Here is a 24,099-nt window from a genome sequence, read left to right on the forward strand (position 1 = left end):
ATTTTTGTTCATACATTTTGTTACCCATTATATTATCATTAATTTGATATATAATTTACACAGTATTAAACGGTTTATAAAATTATCAAATAATTGTATATATCACAATGACTTAAAAATTAAACTATAATGTTTAATAAAACTAATATGTTAACTATACGTTTGCTTTAGTACTAACATTTTGTTTCAAAGTAGAAATATTAAATAATAATTTGGTAAAAGTTATTATTTTAACTATAGATATTTATTCTCGCGCAACGCGCGGGGATTCGCCTAGTATACTTATAAAGTTTGCATTTTTTATTGAACCACATTCATTTGAAACTTTCATTCATTTTTTCCTTTCACCACATTCATTTGAAACTCCCATGACTTTTCAATTTCTTTCTAATAATTATTATAAGTTGGTTAATAAGGTTATATAAATATCAAACTTAAAGTGTAATCATGTATAAACTAAATTTCAATATTAAAAAAATATATTTTCTTCTTCTTATAAAGTTTGTTTTTAACTTTTAACATATTATACTTAATTTATTAGGTCTAATATGTTATATGTAAACCGTTATCATTTTAAAGCTACAACTTTTGATCAATTTGTATAAATACTTAAATTATTAATTTAAATATAACCTTATTGGATCAACTTAAATATAAAATTTAGTTCAACTTAAACAACCCAAAGAATATTTTGTAAATAGTTAAAAATGATAAATTGTAGTGTCTTTCTAATAATGGTAATAAATTGGTTAATAAGGTTAAATAAGTATCAAACCTAAAGTGTAATAAAAAAAATTAACTAAATTTCAATATTAAAATAATATTTTTACTTCTACTTATAAAGTTATGTCTTTAACTTTTAACATATTATACTTAATTTATTAGATTTAATATGTTGTTGTATGTAAACGATTATCAGTTTAAAGCTACAACTTTTGAATTGTATGAACAAAATACTTAAATTGTTAATTTAAATATAACATTAGAGGATCAACTTTAATATAAATTTCAGTTCCACTAAAAAAACCCAAATAATATTTTGTGAATAGTGAAAAGTGATAAATTGTAGTGCTAAATACAAAAATTAAATTGTAATATCAATTCATTAAAATATTTTTTAAAGATATTTTTATAATCGTTAAATTTTTTGAAATAAGTAGCTTAAAATAACTTACAATAACAATAGTTAAAAATAACTCTATATAAATGATTATATTGTTACCTTTAAAAAAATGTTTGATGTTTTAAATAATTACATTGATAGAAATTAAAGCGTTAAGCAAACAAATTTTAAAAATGAATTAACAATAACAACTATAAATAATATTAACCATATATTATATTTAATTTTATTCATGAGTAACCCGCAGGTAGAGGTCATTCAAAAGATTGAGATTATACAATTTTAATAGATGTATATATTATCATATTGTTATATTTAAAAAATTTAACAACGATATTATTATATCAAATTTAACAACGATATTGTTTTAAAAATATATATTTGTAAAGATTTCAACTATATAAATGCTTATGCGCAACGCGCGGGCATTCGCCTAGTGTCACATAAAGTAATTCTCAAGTTTGTTAAGGCGTCATTTATCATATAAGCATTAGAGCTACTATAACATGTGATTTAGACATACGCACTTACTGTCTTAATACATTAGAGCTACTATAGCATGTGAATACATTAAGTAAACTTATCATGTAAGAATTAGAGCTAGTATAGTATGTGATCTACACAAATGCACTTACTGTCTCAATACATTAAGTAAACAAAATTAGCTTCGTGTCTTACTACTTAGTATGTTATATCGACAGAATGAAATATTGGATTCATCCAAAAAAGTTAGCTTAATTTATTAATCCTCTTACCATTTACAAATAATGCTACCATGTCAGATTGAGTCTACTTATTTTTTGACCAATCCTTTTAAACAATAATTAATATATTTAAATCATTTTTTAATTCATGCCATGTAACTAACGTATGGCACATAAACTGATGCTCCATGTAGTTATGACATCACATATCATCTAAGCATTAACAATACCATAACGTGGATTCAGGCATAGATAGTAATTTATTAAAAATAACACTTCAACTATCTGCATTTATTCTTGCAAGAACATTGCATAAATGTAGAACTCAAACATTCATTTTTATTTGTAAAATAACATTTTTTTTCTTGAAAACTTAATATATAAGAAGGAAAAACCAAACTATTTAGAAGTAGAAGCATTAGCTTTTTGTTGGCAAGTGCGAGCATTATGATCAACATACTTTCTGCATCGTCCACATTTTCTCGAACCCTTTTTAGCATTCACAATCGCAGTCTCTTTTTGTCCTATCATACTGTTCTTAATCGGGGCACTACCTTTGTTTCTGATTCCTTCTGGAATTTTAACCGTTACTTTATCTCTCTTCTCAACACCAAGTACCGATCCGATGAAGGCTATGTTCGTCATGGGTCGTGCATTTCGTGTTCCTTCTTCAACATCTTTCGTCAACTCCTTTACTTTCTGTCTATATAACTTTAGCTTTTCCATATTAGAAACTAGCCGATCAACACAATAATCAACTGAAAAGTCTATGTCCCGGATCATTGCTTTAAAATCTTCATTTGCATCATTTGTAGGAAACTGACATGTATTATATCCGCTTGCTGATCTCGGCACCACATCCTTTGTCCATCTTCTTGAAACATATTTTTTAGGGAAATGTTCCACAACCGATATCCTTAATACATAAAAGCAGTGTCTACATAGACACCCAGTTAATTTGAATCGTAAACACGAGCAACTAACAGTGTAATCGGATTTCATGAATGAAACCTGTCAATATTACAAAATAATAATATCAGTTTTTTTAAACCAATACTAGATACAACGGACTAGATTATACATACCTCAAAATCACCAAAATGTTTTACATCTTTGTCAGTATCCTTGATGCTGAATTTAGTTATTCCATCATATTCTACTACTTTAATTGAGTAGCATGTAAGCATCGATGCCATTATCTCTATTTGAACTTCAAAGAACACAGTTCGTGTGAATGTTTGAGATGCCTCCTCTTCAATCAGCAATTTAGTTATAATTTCAGGATTCATGTAACGCGAGTCATGATTATTTTTAAGTTGAACAAAACGTTGTGCTTCCATTTCCGTTTCAAAATGACCGACAAACTCAATTAAGTGCAAATCTGCATTTGGCATCAACCCGTAGAAGTAATTCTCACCTTCCGATCTTGATGTCGTTCGCATTAACCCTGATAAGTGGCAATCCTGAAAATAAGCAGGAATCCATTTATCTCGTATTGCAAACATTTCGTTAAACCAATTGTTACTATTAAATCGTATTCATCCATTATTGATTGCCATTCTATATCAAACTCGTTTGCACTGATTCGTTCATTCCATATCAGAATGTTTAAACATTTCAACACCCCCGTCTTTGACATATGTGAACCCAACTGAAAAACCAACTAGTAATCATCATTACATAAAAATTTGTCAATTCAAGTAATGCATACAATGTATTATGTGGGTATATTCTTTACCTTATCGGTGAACTTCTGTGATATGTGCCACATACACAATCGATGCCTACATGATGGTGAGAAAACAGCTGGAATCGCTTGTTTGATAGTCGGGTCTTGATCGGTCATCAACATTGTTGGTTCCCATCCAAAAGTAATTTTAAAAGCCATTAACAACCATTTATATGATTCTATTGACTCACTAGCAAGTAAGCCAACAGCAAAAGTGACACATTTTTTGTGATTGTCGATACCAGTAAATGGCATGAAAATCATGAAGTACCTATAAAACAAGTAATAAGATATGAATTAAACTTGTTATTACTCACTATAAGTTCATATGATACGCCCAAACTGAAACATGATAATTTTTTAATAAGTAAAGCTATTGCATACTTGTTTGTTCGGTAAGTAGCATCGAATCCAACATCTCCAAATACAGAATAATTACGTTTTGCTTCTTCATCTGCCCAAAATAACCCACATAGATTCTCCTCACTATCCACACAATATTCAAAATTAAAGTCGTGTAAATACTCCTTTTTTTTAGTAAGCTTCTCAATTACCATGTCCGCATCACTCTCACCAATATATGTTATCATATCCCTTTTCAAATTCTTACATTCAACTTCTGTTACCCCTACATTGACAAATCTACCTTGTGTTTGCTTCAATATCTTGAATGCTCTAACTGGACCAATATTTATATCTGAAACATCATTTACAAGTTGTTTCTGATGATATGTAAGCCTCCTGTTACTTTTCAAAAAAAAAACAAAATCTTCTGGATTAACTAGTTCATGTGTGTGTTTCTCCTCAAAATATTTGACCACCCAAAGATTTTCATCATTAACCTTCAATCGGATACAAGCTTTACATCGGGTTCGGTGACTTGGCCGATTACGACGCTGTTTGCTCTGGTCTTTCAAACTATCAAATGAACTTTTTTTTTCTCTCCCTCCCTATTACATACTATGTACCTACGGGAATAACCATCTCCCTTTTTTGACTGCTTTGTAGTTGCCTTTCGTATTTCAAACCCACTATTGCATGCATATTCTCTGTAAAATGCCAGTGCTTCATCATATGAAGGAAACACTTGCATTACATATGGTTTCAACTCGACTTCTGGTGTCCAACCTTTTCCCACAAGTTCTAGACATTAAACCTCATTAGACTGAATACTTGTTGGTTGCGATTCAGACATATCTGTAACACATAAAAAGATTTATGTTAGATTTAGTTAATACACAATTAATAAAGATTACCAACTTTAAGCTATTTCCTGTTGGGTTTATTGGAAATGTAGTCTAGGAAACATCATAAAATTATGCAGACAACATCTTTAATCTAAAAAATGATTCATCTATAAACTGATTCACATACTTTAAATCTTACATTATTTATTTTTTATACATATTATACACACTGTAAAATCATTGTTTTTATACTTACTGATTCAAGTTATTCAAGTTATTCAAGTTATTCAAGTGATTCAAGTGATTCAGTTCAAGTGATTCACTTTTTGTAATACTTGTTTTTTTAACTGCTTCATTAAAAAACACCGTAACGAATCCATTTCATCATATCTGTATTACTGATTCCAGTGATTCAATTCAAGTGCTTCAGTTTTTTTGACACTTGTGTTTTTTTTAAACTGTTTCATTAAAAACACCTAAACGAATCCAGTGTTTCATCAACTAACCGAAAAATAGGAGGCACAACTCATATTTAATTAAAACCTTTGTTTAGCATTTTTTACAAGACAAGAAACAGCTTGCATCAGTTATCAACTTCTTTTATAACACGATTGAATAACATAAGAAGCATCACAAAATGTAATGAATCACAAAAATTGTTCATCAGACAGATTTAATCACTAGTTTCCTAGTGTATAACAACATACATCATATTGAATCAACATATTCACATTAACATAGAGTTAAAAACTGCATTCTTTAGATTCAAATACAAAATAAAAATATAAAAATAACAAAAAAAAACGTGAATCAGTAAACTTCTTTCTTCGAATTATGTTTAACGAATCTGCAAATTCATTGATTAATAAGTTGAAGCTTCTAACCTTTGATGCGTCTTCTTCTCTTGGTTGTGAAATGTAAATCCGTATACCTCTGCCTTTTGAATCTGGAAATCGGTGGATGTATATATGAGTTTCTTCATAGAGGTTGGTTGCTCTTTATATCATGCTTAGTCGTTCCAAAAAAAGCCCAGGCAAGAAAATAGGCAAAAAACAATTTTTACTTTGTAACTGATGCAAGTCTTTAATATCACCATTGGAAACGTGACTTACTCCTACCAATTTTAAAACCACTTACTTAAATAAATCCCTGGCTCCAATATTACATTTCATCCCTTTATCAATCATTAATTACTATTTCTTCTTGCCTTCTTACCATTTTCTCATTTCTTAATGGATCTATATATATATATATATATATATATATATATATATATATATATATATATATATATATATATATATATATATATATATATATATATATGTAACAACGTAAAATTTCCAATTTAATTTTTCATTTTAAACCACAAAATGTATATCATATCATAATCTCAAATCCAAAACAATAGTGTTTTCAAAACAAATCCCAAGATCTCTCTAATGTGAACTCCATCGGTGTGGGTGTGTACGAGTCAAGCCGTCGCCTTCCCACGGTCCTCGCTGGTACCTGAGACATCAAACACAACAACTGTAAGCATAAATGCTTAGTGAGTTCCCCAAAATACCACATACCACAAATACGCCACTCGAGGCTAAACCCGACCCTCTGGTCAAGATGTCTCAGCGGGACCCTCCAGTCCCGCAACTCGTCGGACCCTTTGGTCCAGTCATAGCTCATTGGGCCCTCTGGCCCGGTCTGAATCGTTGGACCCTCCGGTCCGGTCTATATAATCATACAACATACAAATAACACATAGCATGTAATCTCTAATATAACACATATTCTCGTATATAGCACATAAGACCCTCTGGTCAACTTAGAATACCCTCAAGGTAACGTATAGTGAGAAGACTCACCTCACGTAACTCGGTAACTCGGAAAACCTCGAACTCGGTAAATAGGACCTAGCCTCCGCCTAATCATATGAAATATACACTCGTCATCAACATAATTTCCCCAGGCTAGACCAAACTCTCTAAACACTCTCAGGAAGGGTAAAAGACCATTTTACCTCCTTTCTTGGCTCAAATACACTAGAGTTGACCAAACGCTAAAAGTCAACAAAAGTCAACCCTCTCCGGGTTACGCTGCACGTACCAACATGTACGCTGGGCGTACCCGGAGCTTCCACAGAATCGGGGTACGCGACACTTTATGCCGCACGTATTGGGATTACGCCCAGCGTAACACCCAGTTCCCTTATCCCATTCATTCAGACCTTAATCTGTTAAGACTTTCGTCCAAACTCCAGATCCGACTCCTTTTATACGACTTAACCCATAAAGTCGAGGCCTTTATGCCTTTGCATGGCTGTAGAGGTCACTTTGTGCTCAAAACACCATTTCTCTTTCCATAATGGGACTATAACTCATGCATGGCACTAGATCCACGACCAAGACTGGATTTTTATGAACCCTTAACATCAAACACACTAGAAGAGGCCAAATTCATGCTCATGGAGACTATTTGCACACAAAGTCTCAAACTTGGGACCCAAAAACCCTAAAATGGTCCCAAAAAGCAAAACTTAAGAAGAACAAGGAAAGCTCAGAGCTTTTTACCTCAAAAGAGATCTCCAACCACTGTAGAGCATGGATCTACACTTGTTCTTCCACATCTAGCACCAACAATGGCTCCTCTTTCCCTTCTTCACCTTGAAAAGTTAATTCCAAGCTCAAAACATACACACACAGGCTAAGGCACGGATCTCAGTTCTCAAGGGAATCACTCAAGGAATATGGTGGCTAGGGCAAAGGGCCACATGTTCCTTAGTGCACAAGCCAAAAATTAGGGTTTGCATCTGGGCTCACTACGCCCAGCGTACTCGGTCAAGTCCGCGTCCAAATTAAGCGCGTGAGTACGCGCGGCGTACACCCCAGTACGCCCAGCATACTCGCCAATTCAACATACAACTCAAAGGACTAAACTTGCCAACTTTCAAAATAGAAGGACCATAAATCTTACTTGGATTTTGGGCTATTACAATATATATATATATATATATATATATATATATATATATATATATATATATATATATATATATATATATATAGAGAGAGAGAGAGAGAGAGAAGCATGATTGGATGATGACTCTTTTTAAAATGAGGACTCGTGAGAACACCTTAAAAAAATTGAAAAAAAATCTAAAAAAGAAATACAAATCATAGAATCGAGCATAATACTACATCGGAGAGAAAAAAAATTGGATCATTAAAATTGAAGTATATGATCATTTTTATGATTTATGATTCAATTTTTATGATCCATGATTCAATTTTAGTGATGAAAATTTTTTTTTCAATTTTTTTTTCTCCCAGATATAGTAATATGCTCGATTTTATGATTTGTATTTTTTTTAAAATTTTTTTAAGGTGTCATCACGAGTCCTCACCGAAAAAAGAGTCATTACCCGAACCGGACCCTATATATATATATATATATATATATATATATATATATATATATATATATATATATATATATAGAGAGAGAGAGAGAGAGAGAGAGAGTTAGGTTCAAATGTTTCTACTATCTATTGTGTGCATGTATGATTGATTCTAGACCAATCATTTTAGTTATTTAAAGAAAGTAATTAATGCATATTAAATGCTGAAGATTTTATTAATACTCATTATATATTTAATATGTAATATGCATTAATAACTTTATTAAAATAACTAAAATGATTAGTCCATAATTAATCCTACATGCACATAATAGATAGTTAGAACACAATAACCTAAACACACACACACACACACACACACACACACATATATATATATATATATATATATATATATATAGTGAGAGAGAGAGAGAGATGTTTCTAACTTGAAAGAAATCCTTGGCGGTGGAGTTTTGATCTTGGGTATGTTGTCATTGACAATAGAAAAGAGAAGCCTTTGGTTGTGGTTATTGTTATCAGCAAAAATCGGTGGTGGTGGTGTTTAACACTAGTAAGAGAGAAAATAGCGAGGCTTTAAAAATCAAGAGAACAGAGAAACAGTTGAAAGTGAGCCATTTTTTTAAGGCAATACCCCTGACACAAAAAGCATGGGTGAAAAATATCTTTTTGCAACATTAGTTGGGACACCATTAGGGGTGGCATCTAGCTTGTCCAATCATGTTGTCCCTAATTGCGTCATCGTAATTGCCTTACTTTCTTATATTGTGCATGGTCTTCGGGGTCACAAACTCGGTCACCGCCACTATAGATCTCATATTTTAAGGGTCGTGTGATAATTAATTGTTGATTAAGTTAGATCTTACTGAGTCAAGACCCACTGTGTCAGACATAGCTATGAATATGACCAAGTGACATATCAAATGAGTTTCAACCAAGTCAGAGACTTCTAAGCATGGTATTAAACAGTCTGAATATAACTGAGTAACACCCTGCCTCTTAGAGACTCAGTAAGAGACATATTAGACAAACCCTTACTCTTTGAAACTCTTCCAAAGAGGTTTAAACATATCTGTAACACTTTATAAACTAGTTTAATACCAATATTGAATTAATTTAGAAGAGTAGTGAAGTCCGAAATTTTATGAATGATCAAAGTACTTGTATATTACGTATACATTTTCATTGTTGGACTAAAGAAACTTTAGTTGTGATATTTAATTAAATCATTCAAATATACTTCAACTAACTGCAAATCCTTATTTTAATAAAAGAATAAGTTTATCCTTTTTTGTCATATGTCATCCTATTAAACATCCTAATTAATATCATATCACTTGTCAACCTATTGATTCTCCATTTAAAATTTTAAAATTAAATTTCTCTCACTAAATACATTAAATTAATAAAATTTAAAATAAAATTAAAACAAATTTTAAGATAATATAATTTCATGTATTTATTTAAATCAACGAGTATAGTTTTATATAACTAAAAAAATATCTCTTAATTAATAATTTATTTAAAATAATTTATTAATAATTTTAAATTTTAACTATGAAAATTTAATTATTTTTGTAACCGTGATTTTCATGGATTATAAACTTGTAATAGATTGTAGCCCTTCCTAGTATTGTCACTTATTTATTAAATGCATGTTTCTAATAAACATCTTAAATTTGAATGAAAGCAGAGAGACTACTTAGAGTAATATAATCTTATAAGACCATGATCAAGGATATATATATATATATATATATATATATATATATATATATATATATATATATATATATATATATATATATATATATATATATAGTTAGTTAGTTAGTTTATTGTGTTTTAACTATCTATCGTATTCATGTAAGATTGATTGTTGACTAATCATTTAAGTTATTTTAAGAAAGTAATTAATTTATATTAATCCTTCGTAATAAATGAAAATAATTTTGTCACATGTCACTCTCTCATTAACTTGGACACATGTCATTTTTTGGTATTTTTGGATAAATGTTTTTTCCATTGTAATTTTCTCATTTTTTTTATCTTTTTTTTTTAATTAAAACATCATATTTACACCTCAATTAATAATTGTCTTAATTGAAAATAACCAATAAATTACAATATTATTCATATAGTATTTAATATGTCTCTTTAAAAATCTAAAATTTAAAATTTAAGTTTCAAATCTACAATTTCAGATTTAAATAATTTTTTGTTTAAACCTTTATATTTAAATTTTTTGTGTTTTATTCTAATATAACATACAGGTTTTACAACTAATTACTATATTATATAACATATTTGCCATATCTTGAATATTAAAATATATATGTTATAAAATTTTTTGCACAAATCAATTATGCATAAATAATTCTATAATACTTACCAAAAGTTAAAGACTTGAATCATTCACATAATTTCTTTTGCATTTTTTATTCATATGGGTTCTTATGGGTTGATTCATATGGTTGGTACTGATTTTAAACACGTAAACTAATATTTTGATATAAGTTAAGGAATTAGTGGATTAATGTGTTTAAATTTTAATCTCATCACAAATAAAACACGTAAGCAAATTTACGTTTGTCATCTTATGCTCCGAGAAATTCTATGCTCTCGATTTTTTTTAACAAGCAAGAACATCATCTAATTTATTTGGATTTTTTTGTGCTATAGAACCCACGTGAAGGATTCGGCAAACTTATATTTATGTTTTGCCGAAAGTGAGTTTTAATTGGCTGTTATGATCCAACTTTGGCTTAGGTTGCAATTTTAAAACATATATATATATATATATATATATATATATATATATATATATATATATATATATATATATATATATATATATATATATATATATATATATATATAATTTTTCAAGGATTTATCGGTTTTAATGGTTAAATTGCAAAAAAAAAAATCAGGGGCGACTTTTTTGTCAATAGAGCCAATATATATATATATATATATATATATATATATATATATATATATATATATATATTTGCAGATATCCATTAGGCTAGTGGGAGTGGTGGCACACTTGCTATTGTCCACGTAGACGTCACGTCAGTTTTGCCACACTTTAGCCAAACTTTGTCATAATATGGCGTGGGTTGTCACGGTTATATGATATTTTTTTCTAAAATTAATTAATATAGAAAATAAACATTTCAAATATATATATTTTTTAAATCTTAAATTTCATTAAACTTAAAAAAATTACTTCACACAACAAGAAAACATATAATTTCAAATTACAAAACCTAGATGTTATTTTTTTGAGACCTCTTCTTTGCTTTTAAATAACGAAACCTAGAAATTTAAATAACGAAACCATGGATATAAAATAACGAAACCTAGATGTTATTTTTTTGCGACCTCTTCTTTGCTTTTATCGTTATTTCTTTTTCACATCCTATGAGAGAGTTAGTGTATCTCATAAAGATCATCATGACACAATTTGCTTTTTTCTCTTGTGTGATCACCAAATATTGTTCAAAATACGACTTCAAGTGGTCCATTTTGCTTGTTAGTTGGTCGATGTTAACCAAAGCATTTCCTGAACAACTTTCTGCAGCTTTTCACTTTCGCTTGGCTCGGTCTTGTAACATCCCAAAATTACAGGCCAAAAATTTAATTTTCAAATACGTCATTATAAAACCAACAGTGTAATAAAACATTTGTAATATCATGTCATGTCAAAACCAAAGTAGAAATAATCAAACATGTTATCATGAAACAATATCAGAGTGTAATCCCAAAGATCTCATGTGCGGAAAACCATAGTGTGATGTGCTGCGATCAAGCCGGCTCCTTTCCTTTAAACACGAAGTACCTGAAACCAAAACTGAAAACCGTAAGCACGAAGCTTAGTGAGTTCCCCAATCATACCACATACCATACAATCACATATCATACATACTGTCGGGCAATTCTGGGGTGTCCGACCTACCCGGTACGGCCATTCTGGGGTGCCGACCTACCCGTGTCAAGCCGTTCTGGGGTGCTGACTACCCATGTCAAGCCATTCTGGGGTGCTGACTACCCATCGGTCCTAACAACCGATCCTTGGGGACTATTTCACCCCTACTTCTACTATCACATATATCATAACATAACATATTAGCAGACATATCTGGGGTATCCGATCTACCCTTCGGTCCTAACGACCGAACTTGGGGACTATTCCCCTCCTACTACCACTATCACATATAACATATCATGCCAGCATATAAATATATCATCACATACTGTCAGACATATCTAGGGTGTCTGACCTACCCTTCGGTCCTAACAACCGAACTCTACTACTATCACATGTACGTATCATGCCACCATATAACATATCAGGTAGTAGAAAACCTAGATGATATCACAAAGACAATCATCTAACATACAGCTCCTACTGGTGGGTCGGCATTGTGGCCATAGACCCACCGCTACTGGAAGGTAACTCACCTCGCACTACTGAAGTCCCGTAGACTCAAACGCCACACTGCTGAAGTCCCACAGACTCGACCCCAACTGCTGGATGACAGATCCCCGATCTGTCAATATCAAAACATCACCCAATTAATAATTGGGTCCCAACACATAACCAATAATACATTCTTTGGATAATTACTACATTACCCCAAGCTTGGCTCATTCAAGCCCAAGGCCCAATCTATAGGCCCAAAGTCAATTAGGAATCAAACCCAACACATGGCCCAATTTTCCAAATTGGGCCTAGGCCTATACATGGTCTCATTCTAAGGCCCAACGTCATATAATCATTAAGGCCCAAACTATGGCCCATCTATGGCCCAATTTTCCAAATTGGGCCCAAGCCCCTTACATGGGCCTTACCCTAGGCCCATTAAATTATTCTAGTCTAATTGTTTGACTTTGGATGGCCCATTAATAAACCCAAGTGAAATTAGGGTTTCACATAAAATGATGATTAGGGTTAAGTTTCCTACTTAACCCATTAAGGACTTAATCCATTAAGTCCAATATCGCTTAGATTAATCTTTACCAATGATTATTATTTAATATCTCGAGTTATTAAATAATTCCTGTGTGTCCCGATTAATTCCCCAAATTAAGATTTACTAACATTAGGGTTTTCCAACTCAAATACTAGCCCATTATTAATTTGTTGGACTTGTAGGTTATTTAGGGCTTTATTGGGCCTATCAAACCCACTAGAATGTCATCAAGCCCATTAGGGTTTTATTGGGTCCATTAGAGTTCATTAAGCTTCATTGGGCCCATTAGAGCTCCTTTGAGCCCATTAGGGTTTCACTAAGCCCATTAGGGTTTCTAGCACCCCAAACGAATCAATCACAAGAGACAAAACGCACCGCCACCCGACACAGCGGTCGGTGGCGGCGGGAGGTGGCAGCCACCACCCTAAGGTGGTGGTTTCTAATTTCTTTCCATTATTTCGCTTTTGAGTTACAATTACAACGAAAATACCAAAGCAACACACACCCTAACTAAGCTAAACATACACACACAAACCACCTTGAAGTGGTCGGCGGTGGTGCATGGCGGCAGCCACCACCTTGCGGTGGTGGCGGTGGCTCCTTGTGATTTCCGGTTAGACTAAACATGCACTAATCAGGAATACATGCACACACACCCGCTGTATGGTCACAAAACAACCCCCAGACACCCACCAGCGGTGACCGACGACTGCAGCAACAACTTTTGGCCGACAGGAGGAAGTAGAAGCGGCGGCAGGCGGTGGTTTGCATCGACAGTCACAACAGCGGTACAACAACGATCTTGGCATTCAGCAACCGCCCTCAATGGTGGCTCACAACCCACACCCGACGAGTATGGCTAGCTCCACAATCCTCATGTTACCTACAACTTCTGATGGCACGAACTTGACTAGGCGGCGACACCTAAAACATAGCAGAGAATCACCGTAGGGATCGACGACGGCGTTAAACAAAAAAGAGAAGAAGAAGAATGGTGGCGGCGGACCTCGAAAAAAGGCAGGGGCTCCTCCCCAATTCGTTTCCCAGCAAGAGGGTCATGGCGTCTGACGATGGGCGCACATTACAGCAACAGCAACCACATCGACTGCGAATACGGTCGGTTGTCGAGCTCCGATAGCAGTGGTTCACGGTTACGGAATCCCGCAGTCACGGTGGCGGTGACTCTTCGATGGCGACTCGTCTGATCGGAAACTACAAAGGAGAAGAGAGAGATGGCGGCTGGGGAGTCACAATGTGGCGGCTGCTATGGATTAGGTTTAGGGTTTCGCTTGGGTTATGTCTTCATACACGGGAGGAATAACGGGTCTTCACTCGTGTTCTTTCTTCAAACTTCTAATATTTTAACGAGTTTAGTCCCCCTCACCAGATTCATTTTCAAACAAAGTCCTTAATTTACCAATTCAACCCTGCCCTCTGAAATTCCTTTGAAATTAAGCCCAAGACTTACATTCTAGCCCCCGACCCCATAAAATCTTCTCAACTTTAGTCCAATACTTACCATTCAGCCCTTAGCTTCCAACATCTCTTCAAATTAAGTCCGAATTACATTTTAACCCCCAAAACTAACTCTTTGCTGTTCTATTATGCTTTTAGGGCTATTTTCATTTATTAATTTGTTCATTTATTTATTTATTTAACTAATAAATGAACGGGTGTTACAGGTCTCTTCCAATGGGATGAGCGACTCTTGGAGCCTCAAAAGGCTCCTCCTCATTGAGGTCAATCCCGACATACGCATCGAATGATTGACTATGCATCATTTTCAGATGTTTGGTTCCTTTAAAAGAACCACTCGTAAATGTTTCATAAGCGTCGACCTCTTGCCATTTTCTTTGACAATTTCAAAATATTCCAAACATCTAGAAATTTGAAATTGGCCCCTTTCTGATTTTGGTACACTTTAAGAGCTTTTTTCAAAATTGTTTTGTCGTTTTCACCACTTTGTCATTGTTGTTTGAAACTCAAAAACACCTCATTAGACTCTATCACCACTTTGATGACATTTCTACATTTCGAATAAATTTGATCCTTTTTCGGTACTCTCCAAGATTCATCTCCGTGAGAAAATATTGTGTAATTTTCTGGAAAAATGTTGGACAATCTTGTTTGTTTCCGACCAACCGATCTTTAGAATCATCCACCTACACACGAGCTAACACCTTTTCTTCGGCCGTTGTCCATTGCTTTGGAGCCACCTTTCCATTTTTTGGGGTTGTGGATTCTCTTCCGACTCTGATTCCGTTTCAAGGATGACTTTAGGTTCCCCTTGAGTTTGGAATTGGGTTTGGAAATTTGTTAGGGAGTCGGGAAGATCATCAAATGGATTGAAGTCGGTTTTCATTTGGGATGAGAAGTTCATTTATGGTTGGTATTGAAATTGGAGTTGTCTTTGAAATTGTAGATGGTTTTGGAATTGAGGTTGATTTTGTTATTGTGCTTGATTTTGGTATTGAGGTTGGTTTTGGGTTTGAAATGGGTAGTAAACACCACCAAAGTTTAAATTTGGTGGAAAGTAAATTGACGGATCGCTTTGGTTTTTGAACCAAATTTGATGAAGAATATGATATGTTTGGGTTTTGGGTGTTTCTTTTGATATTTTTTTGAGCTTTTGGGTTGGAAAGAGAATGTATTTTTTCACAAAAATTGTAATGTTTTAGTGAAAAAATGAAGATGGGGAAGTGGGATAAAATAGAATATGTATTGTTATTTATGTAGGGTAAAAATGAGGAATTTTTTGAAATTTATTTTTTTGAAAAAAAGGTCAATAAACCCTTCCAATGTTCACAAATATTCAAACCCAATACCCTCTCTCATCGGTAAGTTTTAGCTGAGTTGCCAAGCTGAGCTCGGCATGACGAGGGCTCAACCTGCTGTTCACCCAAGCCACTTATTAATAACAACAAATTACATTAATGGCCCTTGATGAAACAATAAACAGACAAAAAAATAGGGAAAAAAGTAAGGTAAATGGTCTTTGATGAAGCAATTAATTAATAGTGTTTTCTAATGGTATTAGTCATAAAATCCAAATGTACAAAGAAAATGGATAATGTCAATGTAGCACAATGAACTTTTATGATTTGTCCGACTTGACCAATTATGTTTTTTTCTTGCGCATTAGGTCATCTAACTTTTACTGTACATGTCAATTAGGCCATTATCGTTAGTTTTTAACCATTCCTCCGTTAACTAGTTATCTAAATGACACGAATGGCCCTTATGTCACAACCAGGAATTTTGATGTTTTGTAACAACAACAATTATACCAACTGTAAGCCAACAATGTGAAAGCATGCATGATGCTTATTCAATAACAACAAAACTTCAATCAAACACTTTATACAAGCACTGCAAATAGTCAACTAAGAATTGGAAACCCTAGAAATCCCGGTTTAAGTCCATTTGGACTAGGATTTCCTTATTGGGCCTAATGGACCAATAAGCTTCCAATTTAACTATCTTGAACATAGAACTCTCAAATGGGCCCTAATTGGACCCATATACATGAAACTTAATATTTTGGGCCTTATAAGCCTAAAATGAACTAGGTTATCTTTAATGGGCCTTATTGGACCACAACAAATTTATATAGCTCTAATGGGTCATAAAAATCATTCCTTGATTTATTTGGGCCGAAAATTACCTAATTAAATCATAATATGGGCTTAAACACAAGAAGCCCAATATTCTTTCTTTCCTTTCTCCTCTTCTCGGCCCAACTACACAAAGAAGGGAAGAGTTGACTTCCATTGCCACCTCTTTACTACCTCTTGGATTTCCATGCAAATCTCATACTTCCATGCACACATCATATCACTCACTTCTCTTCTCCTCTCTCTTTTCTACCCTCGGCCGAGAACCACAAAGAAACACACACACATTTCACTTAAACACTCTCAACGAAACTCTCTTCATTCTTTATCAAATTTTCAAGATCTAAGGGCTTTTCAAGGAGATTATTCCATAAAATTCATCATCTCAGAAGCCTCTAAGTTCGAGATCTTCCAAGAAGGCTTGCTAGGATCGAATCTTCTTCATTTCTCTCTTCAAAAACCGAACCCACAACTCAAGGTGAGCTTCATACCCCTCTCTTTTCGGTTTTCATGAGTTTTATGAGGGAGAATACAAGTAAAATGTGTAGATCTATGTGTATGTGTATGTTATGTATGATTTTATACATGTATGTGTGATTTTATGTGTTTTTGTGTTGAATATGTAAACGAAAAGGGAAGAAATCTCGAGATCTATGACATAATAAGGAAATCAAACATGATATAAGTTATCTTACACTAAACTAGTCAAGAATAATAACTTATAAGATTGTGATAAACATATTTCACCACAAAACTCATTTTTGGGCTTAAATTGTCAAATATACAAAAATTGGGTTAAAAGTTGCTAAATCACGTTTTCTTAAAGGTCTAAAGGGTCAAAACAGTTACAATAATTATTTTTTCTGAACATTATGATCTTCAAAGGACTTAAAATGTAAATATTAGCTTAATGGGCTAAATTTTGGGCTTTTCGGCCCAATAAGCCGAAAATTGCGAAAGTATGACATTTAAAAGGGCTGAAGCAGTAAACTCTTCAAAACAGGGGATAAAAAGTGTAACAAAACTATTCCAAGGGTTAAAGATGGTTTTCATTTCCAAAAAGGATCGAAAATGTAAAGTTTTTGGATTTTGGGCTAAAAGTATAAAAATTGCAAAAAGTTGGGCTTTAACCGGAAAATACTATTCTGGAAGGGCTGAAACTGTTAACAAAATAATTTTTGAGTTAAAAATATCATTTCAACAAATCTATGATGCAAAAGTGTCAAGAAAATGTTTTAAGGGCTTAAAATGACTTTTCTCTTATATAAAGGACTAAAATTGTTATTTTTATAAAAAGAAAAGGGGCTGAAAAGGTCAAACCACATATTTAAACCAATTATTTTATTTATAGAAAATAACAATCGTTAAATCGAACTCTCTAGTAGATATGCGATACCTAAGACAAGTAAATATTCGACACTTGGGCTTGAAAGTTTCAAATCATGCTTGTTGGACCTTGCAAGTCCATTAACATGATCTTTGGGCCCAATGGATAATGATTATATGTTATTGGGCCTTCTATGACCCAATTTCATGTAAAGGGAACTTAAATGACTTTTTAAGTGCTATCGGGCCCTAGTGATCCATTAGTATTGTCATAAGGTCAAAGTAATCAAATACGAGATGGGCCAACGTGTCTTTTTCATCCCCGATAGCCTAAAATAACTCATGGAAGTAGCAGGACTTCGTACTCCTCTTCTCCTTGTTTGTTAGGCTTATGAGTAATCAAAGTAAACAAATTCAGATTGTTAATCAATGGTAAACAAGGTTGTTTGGATTAAGTGAGCGATAATAGGCGACACCTCTAAGGATCGTTCGTAAACTGTAGTTATAACTAGTCATTATTAATGCATGGCTATAACAACTCGCAAACCTTAATTAATCCAACACCACCCGAGTAATCAAGGAAGAGTAATCAAAAATCATTCATTGCAGCGGTATCACTATTTGAGAAATAACTGTAATTTTATGTTTTTGGAAAACATCGGGTTTTCCGGGGAAGTTCAACATTGTGCACTTGTACGGTTAATACAAAGTTTTTCAATTATACATGTGTTTAAATCATCATGCATATATTTACGGATCTTCATACCTTTTTATAAACAATGATCTTTTCAGAAAATATCGGATTTTCTGGGTTTTACAAACTACACAAATCATTTTATCACAACATTGCTTATGAACTCACCAACATTCCATATGTTGACCGTTTTTCAAAATAACTTGTATTCTCAGGTAACAGGTAGGCCGAGGAATAAGTACCAAGTATGTTAGTGTGTTTTGTTTTTGAAAACTATCAAACAATTTATGTATTGATTTGTAACGTTAAAACAATATACTTGATGTGAACAATTCCAATTGTAATATATTGATGCATGGTGATATTTATGTTATGATTCATGTATATTCATTGTGATGATATTCAATTTGAGTCACGCGAGCCCTCGAACGTTTTCGTCGTCTGGTTCGGGGGTGTGACACCTTATGTTTTAATTTTTTTTTTCGTAATTGGTTGTTATCAACCATGTTTCAACTCACACGACTAAAACTACCATAATTCTGAAACTCTAGGGTCCAAAGTGTAACATTTCACGACTTCTAAACACGCATTGAATGAAGAACGTGGATGCATTCTTTAACCATCGTCTTTATCTTCTAGGTGATGTTTAGCTCCACTTCGTTTCATCTCTTTCGCAGTGTTTGATCGAAACGAAAACATAATGTCGTTTGGAGTTATATACCCAACTGCCATTCCACAAACTAAATCCCCTAAAAGAACAGCTCTAGGATAACCACCATCTGCTAAACTATCTGTGCTTAAACCTGTTGAATCTCTGTGACATGAAGATAACCAATCGACAATGTCTTTGATTTGTGATTCATTTGGAGTCACTCCTAAAGGATAATACTTTCCTTGATTGTATAAAGTAGCTCCATGAGATTTCACAAGATCCAAAATGCTCGAAGGGTTGAATCGTCTTTTTCCATTTGTCTTCTTTTGCCAGACTTTTCGTTTAAAGCGCTTTCCAGATATGTTAGGGCTTTACCTGCTAAGATACTCCTCATTCCTCCACCGTCAATCGATAGAACGCAGATTTTGCCTCTCTAGTTCTTAATCGACTGAACACCTTCGTAGTCAGCCGCCGCAACAGAAACTTTCGGAGAAACCTTTTTAGGTTGCCAAAGCTCCTGATCGTCATAACCAAATAAAAATTTGCTCTCGAGGATCGAAAAGATCTCGTAGCTGAGTCTATCAGTGTCGATGCTTGGTTCTTGTAGCATTTCTAATGGTGAATGATTTGAACCATTTTCTTCTAATAACAACAATCGATTATTTTCCGAAATCTTCACACACACACACACTCCTCCCAATTAGAACCCTAGGCACGTAAACATTAATTTCTAAACAAATATAGCTGTTAAACACACATACATGTGTTTCTTCAGCCAAATGTACACGATCAAGCAGATTAAACAAAAGCAAAAGCAAAGGCTCATCAAGAACCTCCTGCCAAAAAACATGAAACTCGAGTTCTTGTCACAACAATACTTAACAAGTTCTTCATCTTTTCCAACAATATCAGACAGTTAAACTTACTGAATCTCAAAAATTATTCCACTCGATTCCAAATAAGAAAAAAGAATTGCAATTAGAAGTGGAATCAAACTATGAACACATCAAATGAGTTATCAGAAAAATGGAAGGAAGGAGATTGGAAAAAGAAAACAAATGGAGGCCATGAGGATCTAAATCGTCTCAGATGCGTGATTTCACGAGCACGAAAAGCCCTTTCCATCAGATTTAATGGGAAGAATAATGTCAATGTTACAATTTGGTCCCTAGAGTTTCAGAATGATGGTAGCTCTAGTCGTGTGGTTTAAAACATAACTGATAACTACCAATTACGAAAAAAAAATTAAAACATAGGGGCCATTCGTGTCATTTAGATAACTAGTTAACCGAGTAATGGTTAAAAACTAACGATAATGGCCTAATTGACATGTATAATAAAAACTAGATAACCTAATGCGCAAGAAAAAAAACATAATTTATCAAATCAGAAAAATCATAAAAGTTCATTGTCGCAATGACAGATGAAACCACAATGACCCATGGTGCAGCGGTTTTTCAACATTATCCTTAAATTGCTGCTTTTCAGAAACCACGGGGACATTTATGAAATTTTGTCTTTATTGAAAAAATTATTTTATATTAAGAAATTCAATTTTAGAATATGACACTGTAAGTTTCGAACTAATTAATACGTGGCGAATTTCTATTGGCACATTTCACGTGTTAAATGTTATTAGTGGTTGAACCAAGTCGACGCAACTCCTCGATGATCGTTATAAGGACCTCAACAAACGGAACCAGAAGAAGGCCACAGTCTCTCGCTCTACACGGTTCGCCAGTTGATCAAATAACAATCTGAAAAATTGGATCTGATTTCTTCGGATCAATCATCATTAAGAAGATCTTCGGTGGAGTTTAATCTCTTTAATTAATTAGGTTATGGAAGAAAGGGAGCAGAGGATGCGTTGTTCATTGTTGTTTGCTGCGCTTTTGATAGGTTGTTTCGTTACGCAGATATGTTCTTCTTCGGACTCTGTAAGTGAGCTAATTCATAAATGTGTTGTAGATCTGTAATTTCATAAACGGTGACGGTTATTCTTCGTTTATGTAGATATTTTACGATTCATTCGATGAATCTTTTGAAGGGAGGTGGATCGTATCTGAGAATGAAGATTATTCAGGTATGATTTGGGCCAATTGGTTCGGATTAATAATAATTTGCATTATATATTATTCGAATGATGCGACAATTCGCTTAGACGTGCATGCTTATTGATAGTGATATTTTGAATTAACGGTTATCGGTATCTTCATGACTTTAATTTACTGCATTTTATGTTGGCGTCAATTATTCCACATCACAATTCACATGCTTATGTTCAATTAATTTTCATGGACATTTTCAACATTTGATGTCAATTTATCGCATGCAAATGTGTTATTTCTTCAAATTTTGTAAAACTTTGTGGACTTAATTGCATTCTTCATAAATCATAACCTGTAGGTGTATGGCAACACTCGAAAAGCGATGGGCATGAAGATTATGGACTGCTGGTGAGTGAAAAAGCTAGAAAATACGCCATTGTCAAGGAGCTCGAAAAACCTCTAGACCTGCAAGACACCACAACCATCCTCCAATTTGAAGTCCGCCTTCAACAGGGTCTGGAATGCGGTGGCGCATATCTAAAATATCTCCGTCCACAAGATTCCGGTTGGAGCGCCAAACTATTCAACAACGAATCACCTTATTCAATAATGTTCGGCCCTGACAAATGTGGTGCTACAAATAAAGTCCATTTCATCTTGAAACACAAAAACCCCATTAATGGAGAGTATACCGAACACCACCTCACTTCTCCTCCTTCAGTCCCTTCCGACAAATTAACCCATGTCTACACTGCAATCATAAACCCCGGGGATAACGACCTGCGAATCTTAGTCGACGGAAAAGAGAAAAAGAAAGCAAATTTCTTATCAACCGAAGATTTTCAGCCATCGATCATCCCGGAAAAGACGATTCCCGACCCGGATGATAAAAAACCGAAAGATTGGGATGAGCGAGCCAAGATTCCAGACCCGGATGCGGTTAAACCGGAGGACTGGGACGAGAATGCTCCGATGGAAATCTTAGACGAGGAAGCTGAGATGCCGGAAGGATGGCTGGAATCAGAGCCGGAGGAAATCGAGGATCCGGAATCGTTAAAGCCCGAAGATTGGGACGATGAGGAGGACGGCGAATGGGAGGCTCCAAAAATTGAGAACCCGAAATGTGAATCGGCACCCGGTTGTGGGGAATGGAAAAGACCAATGAAACGGAATCCAGATTACAAGGGTAAATGGCATGCACCTCTTATTGAAAACCCTAATTATAAAGGAATCTGGAAGCCACGACAAATTCCAAACCCTAATTACTTTACACTTGAAAACCCTAATTTCGACCCAATTGCCGCTGTTGGTATCGAGATTTGGACCATGCAAGATGGAATCTTGTTTGATAACATTTTGATCGGAAACGACGAAAAGGTCGCAAAGTCAATCCGGGATGCCACGTGGAAACCCAAGTTTTTGGTTGAAGACGAGAAACGAAAAGCGGAGGAAAAGTCAACCGGTTTAGATGGTCTTAAAGGGATTCAGGTGATCTTTTTAAATAACAATTTCCTTTCATTTTTTGGTTTTATTTATCTATTTAAATCGTTATTCATATTTGTTGCAGAAAGCTGTGTTTGACGTTCTTTACAAGATCGCTGAACTGCCTTTTCTGGGCGAACGTAAGACAAAGGTTTTGGTAAGTTTTTTTTTTTTTTATTATTATTATTATTTTGGGTTAATTTCTTTTATTTGAAACTGAATTTGCGATATTATTTTATAGGAGCTTGTTGACAAGGCTAAGGAACAACCGAATCTTACAGTTGGACTTATGGTTTCGATTGTTGTTGTGGTTTGTAGTATCTCATTGAAGGTGTTGTTTGGTGGGAAGAAACATGTAAGTATCAAGAATTGAGGGGTTTTTCGGTAAATAAAAGGTTTTGTGTAATTAATTACTCCATGTGTAAATATAATTCATGAACAGGGTAAGGTGAAAGTGGAAGTGGAAGATGGGAAGAAGGATGAAGGTGAGAGGAAGATGAGGAAAGGAGGGAATAATGAAGATGATCATGATGCGACCGGTGCTCGTAAGAGAAATGCAAGACGTGAGCAACGACAAGTTGACTGAAGAGATGAGTTTTGGTAGAATTCTATTGGTGTTAGTTTATTATTATTATTTTATTGATGGTTTAAAAAACCATGCATCGTATATCAGAGTTTTTTTTTTTTTTTTTTTTTTTTTTAAACATAAATTCGGACATGTAGCAATTAATTCAGCAATGCATGGCGGTTTCCAATGAGTGATGGGTTCATTATTTTCTATCAAAATACGTATCAATCATAAATAAAGATGTAAAATGTAGGGTGTTCAACAATAATTTGTATTCGAACATCCAATTCGAAATCCGAATATTTTGTTTCGGCTCTTCTAAAAAAAGTAGAATATATGGTTTTTGGATTTGGATTAGGATAATGAATGACAATTTCGGATACTGAAAAATACGTTATATTTATTTCTTTTAAACATATTAACTAGATTACAATGAATAGAATCTAACCTTTCCAACTTTTCATGTCGTTCCGTTCATTGTGGTTCCACGTTCACTGTGGTTCCACGGCCCTGTTATCCTGCATGGTAGTTTTAATCTTAACTTACCATTTAATGGTACGTAGTTTCAAATTTATTAA

General features: G+C 33.9%; 2 protein-coding genes across 2 annotated transcripts; one reads left to right on the forward strand and one right to left on the reverse strand.

Moving 5' to 3' along the window:
• Window positions 1-2,226: 2,226 nt before the first annotated feature.
• LOC111896707 (protein FAR1-RELATED SEQUENCE 5-like) lies at window positions 2,227-4,649 on the reverse strand. Its single transcript, XM_023892686.1, has 6 exons — window positions 4,525-4,649; window positions 3,941-4,297; window positions 3,566-3,827; window positions 3,353-3,478; window positions 2,913-3,290; window positions 2,227-2,838 (listed from the first exon to the last, which is right to left on the reverse strand). Exons 1-6 carry the CDS (start codon window positions 4,647-4,649, stop codon window positions 2,227-2,229), a joined length of 1,860 nt encoding a protein of 619 aa, XP_023748454.1.
• Window positions 4,650-21,140: 16,491 nt separating this feature from the next.
• Window positions 21,141-23,832, forward strand: LOC111896700 (calnexin homolog). Its single transcript, XM_023892674.3, has 6 exons — window positions 21,141-21,360; window positions 21,437-21,506; window positions 21,830-22,959; window positions 23,039-23,110; window positions 23,195-23,308; window positions 23,396-23,832. Exons 1-6 carry the CDS (start codon window positions 21,265-21,267, stop codon window positions 23,537-23,539), a joined length of 1,626 nt encoding a protein of 541 aa, XP_023748442.1. The 5' UTR covers window positions 21,141-21,264; the 3' UTR covers window positions 23,540-23,832.
• Window positions 23,833-24,099: the final 267 nt, after the last annotated feature.

This window comes from Lactuca sativa, chromosome 1, assembly GCF_002870075.4.
Source record: "Lactuca sativa cultivar Salinas chromosome 1, Lsat_Salinas_v11, whole genome shotgun sequence".
Lineage (NCBI taxonomy): Eukaryota > Viridiplantae > Streptophyta > Magnoliopsida > Asterales > Asteraceae > Lactuca > Lactuca sativa.